Below are 12,760 nucleotides of genomic sequence, written 5' to 3'. Positions count from 1 at the left end.
CTAAGTATTGCATTAAAAAGAATCAAGCAAAACACAGGGAAGAGACCAATATACAAGCAAGGTTCATTTCTTATTTTCCTAAAATAATAAAGACAGAAAAGTGGGTAATTGACTCAAATACAATGCTGAGTATTTCTGTAAACTATGCACCTTTATTAATAATAGTGTATATGAGTAAGTTATGTAAAAAAAAACCTAGGGTTGTATTTATATTTGTATGAGGAAACTTCTGATCCTAGGCAAAATGGATCTACAATAAAATTCAATAAATAATTTAATTAATTTAGTTATTATTTTTTGAGTTTCTATCATATGTCAAATGTTAATTAAAGTGAAGAATGATGATGCTATAGTGAAGCTTACTATAACAAATACTGCATGAATCCTCTCTCAAAATGCCATAGATGAATTAACTCACAAAATCTGTGTCAAGTTTTTCCATTTCTTGCTTGTAGCTCTTCATTCTACTGCTGTACATGGCTCGGCTCTGTGGAGGGATTTCACGCACTTCAAGTTCCATTTGTTCCAACTGATGTTTAAAATTATGAAGGGAAAAAAGAAATGAAAAAGTAAGATACAGCAATTGGATATGAATCTGAAAAATAAATTATTTAAGGAATAAGAATTTTTAAATATAACTAAAACAATTATGCATATAAACATACCAAGCTATGAATTTTAAACCATAATGGCTGGCTACACACCACAGCTAAGTTAAAAGCAAAGAACATTATGGTTTAGTTTGATATGTGAACCAAATCACAAACAAATCTTCACAAATAGACACAGACATTCTTCAAAAAGAAGTGAATCCATCGCATTATAAAATACAAGAATTATTACTAGCTCCAAGATACTGTACGCCAGGCATATCAAACTCCCAGCCTGCCAGCCGGTTGCGTCATGCCAAAATCGTGCCCACCCCATTGCCGGAAATGGGGAAAAAGTCGCGATACATTGCGCGACATCATGTGACGTCACGAGTTTGACATGCCTGCTCTACACCATCCATATGCATACACAGGAATATCCTATCATTATTACAAACACAGGTTTATCACTGTTTAGAAAGTGGTTTCTCAACATCTATAATATAATAGACCCAGTGTCTCAATTAGTTCCAAATGAATTTATCAAAATCATATTTGCTAACAAATTCAAGTTCTGTCACTGATTGAAGGACCTGTCTTGGTCTTTTTGTTTTTCAAGCAGGTTAATCCCATGCTCAGTATGGGCATGTTCTGGTAGACCATGTTAGATCATTTTATCTTATGTAGCCAATAAATGGACATTTTAGCATGCAGTCAGTGTTGTATGTTAGCATATATAAGCATATATTATGATGGATGTAATGAATGACTTCCTATGGCATTACTATCTTACTAGTTTCTCTAACCATATCATCTGAAGCAGGAGTCTCCAACCCCCAGTCCGTGAACCAGTACCGGGCTGCATCATACCAGCAACCAGGCCGCATAAACAAGCAAAGCCCCATCCGCGGGATGCAGGCAGCACACAAAACCACACACCCTCCGGTCCACGGAAAAACCTCTCTCCACAGAACTGGTCCCTGGTGCCCAAAAGGTTGGGGACCTCTGATCTGAAGGATGGTGCTAATTCCATATGTGAGACCTCAGAAAAATGTACCGTACTTGCTTAATAAGCTCTACAACAGTCTCACACACATATAGTTCAAGATTTGTTATCAAATGAACATCTGAGATTTGTTGAAGTATAACCATTCATAAAATCAAAAACTAAAAGCCAACTAAATTGTTGTTTAACAGAAAACCAAAGAATTGGCAAGAACTAATACATTTAACTTTTAAACTAATTTCTCCATTCTGTGGATTAATTTACAGAACAGAATTTCAGGCTTATAATGGTACATGCTTTAATGATTTTATTGTAGTTAAAATTATCCATCCTGTATTGAAATAATAGAAGTATGGCTACAAAGGGACACATATTTGATTTATGACACAAGAAATTCAAGTAAATGAAATATTTCATTCAAAAATTATTTTCTCCAAATTGTCTGAGTTGGTAGTTCCTTAATTGGGATATTGTGGAACTCAAGGAACTACCAGCTCAGACAAACAATCCAAATGGTAAACAACAGCCTAATCAAAGAACTATCAAGAACACTCCCACCAACAGTGAAAGGGCAAGCCACTTGTATATACACAGTAAGCAAACCCCACTCCCTTCTAGCACTGAGGATGCTACTTAGTTGGGTAATGAAATGTCTGCAAGAAAACCATCAAGCTCAGGGAGCATCAAGAACCCTACAAAAAAAATTTCAACTGATATTACCTAATAGAGTAATGAAATCTCTGCAAGAATATAAAAAAGCTCAGAGGGAACCAAGGACACCACAGAAATTTCTTCAACTGTCCTTGATTATTTAAATGCTAACATTTTATCAGATCTATACTCTTATAAACACTTTTTTGTTTTATGATTCTGTTACTTGTGTGTATTTTATTTTTGTTTCACATGGATATATAAAATAAGTGTTAAGTTTGTAACAGTTTAGAACTGTTCATTTCCTTTATTTTATTTATCAAATTTATATGCTTCTTTTCTTGCAGTTAATTACTTTCTAGCTTTGGGGGATTCTGTCATAATTTTGAATGGATGTTAAGTGATCAGTTGTAAGATGACGACTACCTATATATGAAGCTGTGAATCTATACTTTGGCTTCCTATAGGGCTTTCACCATATGTACTGTGCCATATGCATAAATGCTATGCCAGTGTCACTATAATGGAGGCTCTTCAGAAGGACCTATTACAAATTATGCTGAAGTGCCCCAATATGCAGATAATTACCAAGCATAGCTTTAAATTTTAATTAGTGCCACCCACAAGTGATAAGTGCTTCATAATCACACTTAAATCTAAAAAACCCCTACTTTAATAAAGGAGTCATGTAATGTAGAGCTAAGAAAGCAGCATGCATGTTTCCATTAACAAGATGGAGGGGTTTATCTTGTTATACAACTCTCTTTAATTTGTCTGCTAAAATGTAATGTAACCTTTTTTGTTTTTCATTAATATAATAAAGCCATGCTAATGCTTACTTCTAAATTATAAACAAACAATCTTTACTAATCTAAGCCTGCATTATAGTTGGATTTCCAGTAAGGAAATGATGAACTGATGTCTGAAGACTGGAAGACATTATAGCTGAAAATGGCAACTGGATGGTGGATCTCGACTGCCAAAATCTTTCTGGAAAAAGATAAGATTTTATTTATTTATTTATTTATTTTATTGAGATTTCTATACCGCCCTTCTCCCTAAGGGACTCAGGGATTGTTTGCCAGTAAGTACTCTGTACAGCTGGTTTTTATGAATTATTTGCAGTCAGTATGATTAAATGTCACTTCTTAATCACTTTGTATTTTACTTTTTTATTGCTTTTTAAAGACTGAGAGGCTTTAAATCTGCAAGTTCTATTATATTCACTGGTGATTTTTTTTTCTTCAATCCCTTAAGAAAAAAAACTTAAGCATGAGTGTAAGTTTTTAGAATTTTAAAAAAATATACAGCAAGATAAATTAAAATGTTGATCTTAGAAAGTTTTAAACGGATTAAGTATTCTAATGGATTTGAATTAACAGTTTGAAATTGATTACAAAAATCTTCCTGTGAGAAACTTTATTTACAATTTTGAAATGTCTTTGAAGGTTGTTTGATAGGGGGCACCAGAAGGAGGTACCATATTTTCCTATAACGTCTGTCTGATTCGATCCTGAAGAGCCAGCATACTCTGGATTCCTTGAATTAAACAATGTGATCTCTCAGATCTGGATGACCATCACTGTGCTGGTTTTGGTGAATCATGAAGAGTGAGAACCCTCATTTCATCGTACTTGCCATCTTCTGTGTTTATTTTTTATGTTTTCTGATTTTATTATAATTTGATTGTTGTGAGCAGCTGAAGTCACTGAGAGTCAGGCAACATACAAGTTTAATCAATTATTATGTACATAAAAATATGAAATCACAACTGCCGGGTTTTTAGCCCTGTTGATCTTCACATGGATCGAGCTCTTCCCAAGAACCTAGGATATCACAATTTATATGTGTAATACATGTGTGGATCCAAGCAGCGTGGCCTTTTGTAATTGTAAAAAAAGAACCTTGGTGGAGAAGTGGGCTAATGCCTCCTTAAGTAACACCAGCTGTCTGCAATTAGTGAAGGTTCGAGTCCCACCAGGCTCAAGGTTGACTCAGTCTTCCATCCTTCCAAGGTAGGTAAAATGAGGACCCAGATTGTTGGGGGCAATAAGCTGACTTTGTAATAATGCCGCTTGGGGGCAGGGCGAAAGCCCTAATAAGCAGGCATATACATAGAATGAAGGCTATTGCTAAGCACATTAATTTGTGCTTAGATTGTAAGCCGCCCTGAGTCTTCGGAGAAGGGCAGGATATAAATGGGATTTTTTTTAAAAAAATTGACAGATGGAAATGTTGCTAATGTGCATATTTTCTAAGTGCGATCCATGATTTATTGGTATGGCACCTAGTGTACCGATAACGACTGGGATCACCACAGCCAGTTTATGCCATAATTTTTTAATTTTGATTTTCAGATCTTTATACTTTGTGATCTTTTTCAATTCTTTGTCTTCTATTACACTATCTCCTGGTTTTGCCACATTAATTATCCACACTTTCTTCTTTTCAATCACAGCTAAATCTGGTATATCATGGGTCAAGACTTCATCAGTTTGTATTTGGAAATCCCACAATATTTTAACTTGCTCATTTTGACCATTGTTATTATGCAATCTCTCTCTGTTAAGCAAGACAAATTTCTGCTTTCCTGCCAACCTTGGTGGTATAAAACAGGACAGAAAAAGATGCATTTCATTCATTTGACTGCTATAAAATCATGTTCTTCTAAACATCTTAGTACAGAATAGTCAAGGAGATAGCAAGGGCCTCTCCAACTTCAGATACGGAGTATTCTTTTTTATATGTACACATTTTTATTATTTTTTGATAATCACGAGCTTAATATTTTATCAGCAACATATTGTCTGAGTTTCAACATTTAACTTACTAATACATATTAAGTTCCTTTCTCTCTACCTCATTTTTCTCACCAATAATAACAGGTATCCCTTATTCTAAAATAAACTGAGTCTTCTTTCTCTTTCATTTTCAATGTCAATCTATCCATTTCTGCACAAACATTTTTTAATTTGATCTTCCTCCATTGGTAAATCTTCATTTTTCCAATGTTGAGTGAATACAATTCTTGCTGCAGTTAATATATGTAAAATTAAATATTTACACACTTTCTCATAATTTCCTACAATTATGCCTAAAAAAATAATTCTGGCTTAAAATGTATATGTTTTTTAATCATTTTCTATAACTATGTATGTATTCTTAACCAGAATCTTTTGGCTTTAGAGCATGTCCACGCAAAATGGTAGTAAGTGCCTGGTTTTTGTTTACATTTCTAAGAATTGCTTGATATATTTTTAAACATTTTTGCTAACCTTACCAGTGTTAAATGCCATCTATAAATTTTCTTTGTACGCTACCGCTTTTGTTATTTCAGAATTTCTTTCCCAAAGGCTTTGCCAGTTTTCTAGTTGTATGTTATGTCCAAAATTCTTTGCCCATGTTATCATTGTTTAACTTGTTCCTCTTCCATCTTTAAACTTAGCATATATTTATAAAGTTTCTTAATCATCTTTTTTGTCTGATGTCAGTAATTCTTCTCAAATTCTGTCTGTTCTTTATAAAATCCAGATGTTTTAACATCTTTTTCAAGATATGGAGTATTCTTGATTTTGCCTTGATTTTACTCATCCCAGCTTCTGCCAACCTAGCAGTTCGAAAGCATGTAAAAATGCAAGTAGAAAAATAGAGACCACTACGTTGGGAAGGTAACAGCGTTCCGTGAGCCTTTGGCGTCTAGTCATGCCGGCCACATGACCACAGAGACGTCCTCAGACAAGCGCTGGCTCTTCGGCTATGAAACGGAGATGAGCACCGGCCCCTAGAGTCGGAAACGACTAGCACACATGTGCGGGGGAACCTTTACCTTTACCTTTTACAAAGTGCCAAGGACCCCTCATCTAAATCTGAGCTATGAATATGAAAGCAACACATACTAACTATACATTACATTTGCCTAAGAGTACTTCAGAAATCCAATAAATATATGCAGCTTCACTCCAAATTCTCAGGTTCTAGCCAAATAAATGCACTTCTCATTTTGGGACAACAGAAATTAGCAATGACTTCTTAGGCCATGCAGCATTCAATCAGCAAGTATTCTACTGGTGCTAAAAAGGAAGCAAAGAAATTTCACTAATCTTATATTGAGGCAAAATGTAACTCCAGTAGTGTTGACAACCGTGAGTTTTAAAATACTATAAAAACTGAAGACCTCTGATTAAATTAATCAGCTAACAAAAATAACCATGTTTTCATTAATGAGTTACCATGTACAAGTTTATATCAGAATACAGATCTAACTATGTACTATAATGGTTTATGTTTTACATTTCTAGCAAGGGGCAAAGTTCTAAGGGCGCTTTATATATTCAGTTTAACAGAAATGAAAAGAAGATGTCAACGTAGAAAACAAAGCTAAGCACCCCGTGAAAAGTTAACAGTTGGTGGCATACAGAACATGGATAATGAAAAAAATGGAAATTAACAGAGAGATGCTAACAGACTTATGGTATAGCAGATAAAAGGATAGGCACACATAGAAAGAAAAAGTATGAAAAGAAAAAAAAGAAATATTGAATATTGAATTTCTGGAAAATGAAATAAGGGATATTCAAAAGATAAGAGTTGTACCGATAAAGGAGAAGGAATCCTTGGTGCTGTCTGAGCTTGGTTATATTTATGTAGATGTGTCATTACCCATACTAGATAACATCATCAATGCTATATCATAACAGTGCACAAATGATGTTATCTATTTGGGCCTTTGCATAAATAGAAAGCCAGGCACAAGACAGAAACCAAGAGACCGTGAGTTCTAGTCCTACCTTAGCCATGAAAGCCAGTTGGGTGACCTTGAAACAGTCATTCTCAGCCCAACTCACCTCACAGGGTTGTTGTTGTGTGGAAAATAGGAGGAGGAAGGTGTCTTGGATATGTTCACTGTCTTGAGTTATTCATTAAAATAATAAAGGCAGGATACAAATCAAATTTAAAAAATTAAAATGCAAGCAGCTCAAAGTGCCAAGGGATGCGGTGGCTCAGTGGGTTAGGACACTGAGCTTGTCGATCAGAAGGTCGGCAGTTTGGCGGGTCGAATCCCGAGTGCCGCGTAACAGTGAGTGCTTGTTACTCGTCCCAGCTTCTGCCAACCTAGCAGTTCGAAAGCATGTAAAAATGCAAGTAGAAAAATAGAGACCACTACGTTGGGAAGGTAACAGCGTTCCGTGAGCCTTTGGCGTCTAGTCATGCCGGCCACATGACCACGGAGACATCCTCAGACAAGCGTTGGCTCTTCGGCTTTGAAACGGAGATGAGCACCAGCCCCTAGAGTCAGAAACGACTAGCACGCATGTGCGGGGGAACCTTTACCTTTACCTTTTACAAAGTGCCAAGGACCCCTCATCTAAATCTGAGCTATGAATATGAAAGCAACACATACTAACTATACATTACATTTATCCTTTCAAAAATAATACATTTCTCTTTAATATCACTAGCTTGCCCATGCCTATGAATCACCACAACTCTCATTCCCTAATAAAGATAAGCTTCACCTTAGAATTACTTAATGGCATGCTTGCACAATACACCTGTTGTTAACACTGTATGAATCTGAGATTTACCAATGAGACACAATTACAGAAAGTTCTCTGACATAGGGAACCTTACCTCTATCAGTTCAGCAAAAAACAAACTATGGTGATATTGAATTGCTAATTGACTGATTTAGACAAGAAAGCTAAATCTAAGCATAATATGGCTCAGTGCTTACATGAATACAATAAGAACATGAAAATAAGCCTGTTAGATCAGGTCACACTTTAGTATAGTTTACAGCAGGGGTGTCAAACTGCCGGCCTGTAGGCTGATTTCATCATACCGAAGCTGCACCCACCCCATTACTGTCGCAATACACGTCACCTGACATGGCAAGTTTGACACCCATGGTCTACAGCAGACTATATAGATATACTAAGATAATTACTCTGTTGGTGAGAAGAGCAGCATATAAATTTAATAAATAATAAAATAATTTTTTTTTCTCACAGCAGCCAACCAGATGCCTTTCAGCTGTCCAAACAAGGAGTGCTAGATTTATTTATTTTTTTCTCAATGTTATCCTCCTGCAAAAAGTATTTGGAAGCCCACTGCTCCCAACCAAGATGTAAAACTGAGTTTTCAAGACTGATAGTCCTTCATTATTCTGCATTAATTTAGCTAATCCTCTTTTCAAGCCACCCGCATAGCTTGTACTAATTTGCTGACATAGGAAATTTATATAACCACCACTACCACTTCAAGCAAATAATTCTAGACAGCTAATAGCTCAAACAATAAATACAATTAATAGCAAGGAAAGTGTGCTTTCTGGTATACTATACAAAGCCTTTATATAGTATACTGGAAAGCATATTTTCCTTGCTTTTATATTAATTATTATTAGTAACCTGGTTTCCTTCTTCTTTATAAATTCCTCCACTTAAATATACCTTATGTTATATTTCTATAGCATCTTGAACATTATCTAAAGACTCATTTTTATTGGACTCTGCTAACTACAAGGATAAGGCAAGATTTTACAGCATTTCAGAAACATAAGAAGGTTGGAGCTGTCTGCATTTTTGGATTTCTAGGAAAGACAATGCACTGTGGGCAGTCAGAACATAACCATCGTGTACCACGTATGGTTTAAAAGATGATAATCAGCATCTTGAAGTACACCTAGAAGCCTTCTGGAAACCAGCACAGCTTTCACTGCATTCTGCACAATTGAAGTTTCCAAAAGTTTTTCAAGGGCAGCCCGCATGTGGATTGCATTGTAGCACCGTAATCAAGATGAGAAGAGACAAAGGTGTATTGATTGTAAGTTGATGTTCATCACCAAGGAATTTGTCACTTCTACAGGAACATCTCCCTCATCCTGCAAGCAATAGTCTCCTTGTCAAAACCCTTGTTCTTTTTGAAGGCAAAGGAGCTATTATCCTGGGAGAAGCACTAAGTACTACTCCTGCCTACAAGACTTTATATCTCTTTAACTATCTAAGCATCTCCAATACAGCAATCTTGGATTTCAAGAAACTGACTAGATCTCTGAGTCAGGAGTTCATTGCACTGAACATAAACCCACAATCCATGGTCAACAGACAACATACACATTATATAATATTTCAATACACAAATTGAAATCTTCCTTGATTTCAGTTTAGTTATTAGTAATTTGGTCTCTTTCTTTATAAATTCTTCCACTTACATGATAGCCCTTATTTTATATTTTTTACAAAAGCCATGAATTCCCCATGCAATATGCCTAATCTGTAGAAAACAGAGCTCAGTCACTGTGTATCACTCTCACAAGATTCTTCCTGTATCTGCCATCTCGCTCACTAACTCTGAAATGCCACAATTTGTAACAAATGTAAAAGAATAAACAATCTGTAAAAATTGTAAACAACAAACAATCTGTTTGCTCTGTAGGTCACAAGCTCTCTTCTAAAAAGTGCTAGCTGAGACTAAGCTAGCTGAAGCATGCTTTTCCATCCACTAACTAGTTCAACATCTGATAAATGATCCATCTGCCTCTGTAAGATCTTCAGTTCAAACTGTGTTCTCAGAAAACAAGCAGACCATCCCACTGAGTCAGGAAAAAGACCTCATAATATTATCCAATTATAGAAATAACTTTCCTTAAATAAGCTCCCCAAATTTACCAATTTCTTCACAAATCTCCCCTATTTCTGTTTGATCTCTTGTTTGCCAATTCTGACTATCAGCTTCCAGGAAATACAATAATCTGGAGGAGTTTGGTAATATCTTTTCAGATTAACAAATTTTACTTTATTTTTAAGTTTTTATGAGTCATAGCTCACTTCATCAGATTCAAAGAGTGCAGGATTCCAATTGGGATGATACAGGGGGAAGCGAAAGGAAGACAGGGTATTTATGCAGGCGCAGGTTACACATAAGATAATTACCAGTACCTTCTTAATTAATAATTGTAATGTGTTTAAAATGTGCTTTTAAAGCTCTGAAATAGCTTGAAACTCTCCGAAGGCCTGAAACTCAAGATCTCAGCTATTACAGAAATAGCTTAAGCATAAAGTCTTTTAAAAAGTTACAATAAAGTATTATTGTAAAAGTAAAGGTAAAATTTTCCCATGTCGTCATGTCCAACTCAAGGGAGTGGTGCTCATCTTCATTCTTAACTGAAGGGGCCAGCGTTGGCTGAATACATTTCTGTGGTCATGTGGCCATCATGAGGACCCAGATTGTTGGGGGCAATAAGCTGACTTTGTAATAATGCCGCTTGGGGTGTGTGTGAAAGCCCTAATAAGCAGGCATATACATAGAATGAAGGCTACTGCTAAGCTTGTAAGCTGCCCTGAGTCTTCGGAGAAGGGCGGGATATAAATGGAATAAAAATAAAAAATAAAATAAAATAAAAAATCATGACTGTATGCCAAGGTGCATGGAACGCTATTATCTTCCCACCAAAGTGGTATCTATTTATCTACTTGCATTCACATGCTTCCAAAGTGCCAGGTGGGCAGGAACTGGGGTAAGTAAGCAAAGCTCACCCTGTTGCATGGTACTCAACTCTCAAACTCAGGTGTTCAGCTTTCCAGCTGACAAGCTCAGCATCTTTAACTGCTAAGCCATCACGGCCCCAGTCCAAGAAAACATTTAAAAATAAAAATGTGTTAGTCTGAAAGATGCTATCAAACTCCTACTAATTTAGACTACTAAGGTTATCAACACATGCCAGAAAAACTCTTTCCAGTTTCAGTCCTTTTGTATCCACAATACACTATTTACACAACTTACCAACTCCCTTGCTTCTTCCAGCTGCTTTTCCACATTTGAAACCAACTGTCTCTTCTCATCTAAAACAAAATAATAGATGCTTAGTTGAACAATATTTCTATTCTGAGAGCCATATTAAGTTAACGACTTGGCAGCACTGAAATCTGGCAATTTTGCCAGAGCTTAGAAGCAACGGATTGAGCTAAGCTACTATTTTGCGGAAGACCTACAAAAAATTACACACTTTCAGGCTGGAACTGGGAAGTTGAAAGACATTTCAAAAGCAACCCATGGCAAATCATAGTGTTGATAAGAAAATTGCATGGCCGCACTATTTCAGAAAACTGCCTGGACGTATCTATGTAGGTATCAGAAAATTGCAAGTTTAAGGACATAATAAGGGCATCTTTCCTTTGTGTACGTATTTTGTGTTTGGCACTAGGTAACTGGTAAGTGTACATTTGCCAGGACAGTCTGCGAGGGAATCATTGCTCACTTTGAATCTTAAGCTTATACTCTTATAGTTTTCTATTCATAACAAAGCAAAGTAAGACTCTAATCATGAAGGGAAATTGGGACAAAAAATAACAAAGCGATCTAAACTTCAAAATGATACCGAAAATGATATAACATAGAATGGTTTCCAACATGTACTAAATCCCATTGTTCTCCTATGCTACACCCTGTTTCAACCAATGTGTTTGGTCTCAAACGCTGTACAAATACGTTGCCTAAAACTTTTCCACAAGAAACCATCCTATCCAGTTCAGCTACTGTAATATCTAAACTCAGGCTGAGTCATAGGATCGGCAACCTTAGCTTAAGCCGGAGCAAAACAAACAACAGGGAATTAAAGAAAAGGCTATCCCAGGAAGCCATCCCATTTATCATCCGAGGAGGAGCCGTCCTTCTTTTGAGCATCCTATACATCTCGACTGTGACAAACAGAATCCTGGGGTAAAAAAAAAAAGTCATTATTCCTGAGCAGCAGGGTTCTTCCTAGAATATCAGCCTAACTACCTCATCAAGGCACGAAAGGACCACAATCGTGACAGGTAGGCAGCAGGTAGTGACCTCGGCTGGGGAGATGCAGAGGGCTGCACCAGCCAACATCACCGCCATCACTCACCTCCTATCAACTTGGGGACTTTTCCGATGCGGTTCGTGATCTCAGCGGTAAGAACCGAAAAGTCTTGCTCGTAGCCCTCGAAATCAGAGGACATGATGGCGGCAGCAACCCAGAAGACAAGACAAGATCCAAAGGTCCAAACAGCCAAACTGTCCGCCGTAAGCGGAAGCAAAGGAAGAAATCCTCGCCTTTCGCCAGCCGCCGAAACACCAAGCTCTCAACTCAGCCGCTAAACGTTCCTGCTGTCACAGCCAGACTTCCGGATTGAGTCCCATGGACCATTTCTTCCCGGGTGCTTCTGACGCGAGCCGAAGTTCCGCTATCCTATTTGCCCCGCCCCACGGACCCTCCCGCGCCTTTCCCTGATGCTGGGTAGTCGACGGCATTCACACCGTGATATCTTTCGAGCAAGGCAAAGGACAGAAGAGGCAGGACGACCGTCTGTCGGAGCTTCGCTGCTAAGCAAATAAGAATTCTGGGCCCCGTAGAAACATTGGGATTGAAAGATTTTATTTTATTTTATTTTTATTTTTCCAATCGAAATGTGTTCCTGTCCGTGGGGGAAGTGTTTCCCAGGGCACTTGCCAGACGATTGAGGGCATTTCCCAAGTCAGGGCGGAA

At 37.1% G+C, this 12,760-nt stretch overlaps 1 protein-coding gene across 3 annotated transcripts in view; it reads right to left on the bottom strand.

The window, feature by feature from the left end:
• VTI1A (vesicle transport through interaction with t-SNAREs 1A) overlaps positions 1-12,379 on the bottom strand; it is a 238,793-nt gene extending 226,414 nt beyond the window's left edge. For all 3 annotated transcript variants that reach the window (XM_083363832.1, XM_083363830.1, XM_083363831.1), the window contains exons 1-3: positions 12,140-12,379; positions 11,032-11,090; positions 419-529 (exon numbers count right to left, since the gene is read on the bottom strand). In XM_083363832.1, coding sequence (XP_083219958.1) covers positions 419-529; positions 11,032-11,090; positions 12,140-12,233 — 264 coding nt within the window. In that variant the 5' untranslated portion in view covers positions 12,234-12,379. The remainder of the gene's footprint in view (positions 1-418; positions 530-11,031; positions 11,091-12,139) is intronic.
• Between the last annotated feature and the right edge of the window lie 381 nt (positions 12,380-12,760).

The sequence above is a fragment of the Vipera ursinii genome (genome assembly GCF_947247035.1).
Source record: "Vipera ursinii genome assembly, chromosome: 5".
Lineage (NCBI taxonomy): Eukaryota > Metazoa > Chordata > Lepidosauria > Squamata > Viperidae > Vipera > Vipera ursinii.
This window is presented reverse-complemented; position numbering and strand designations above follow the sequence as displayed.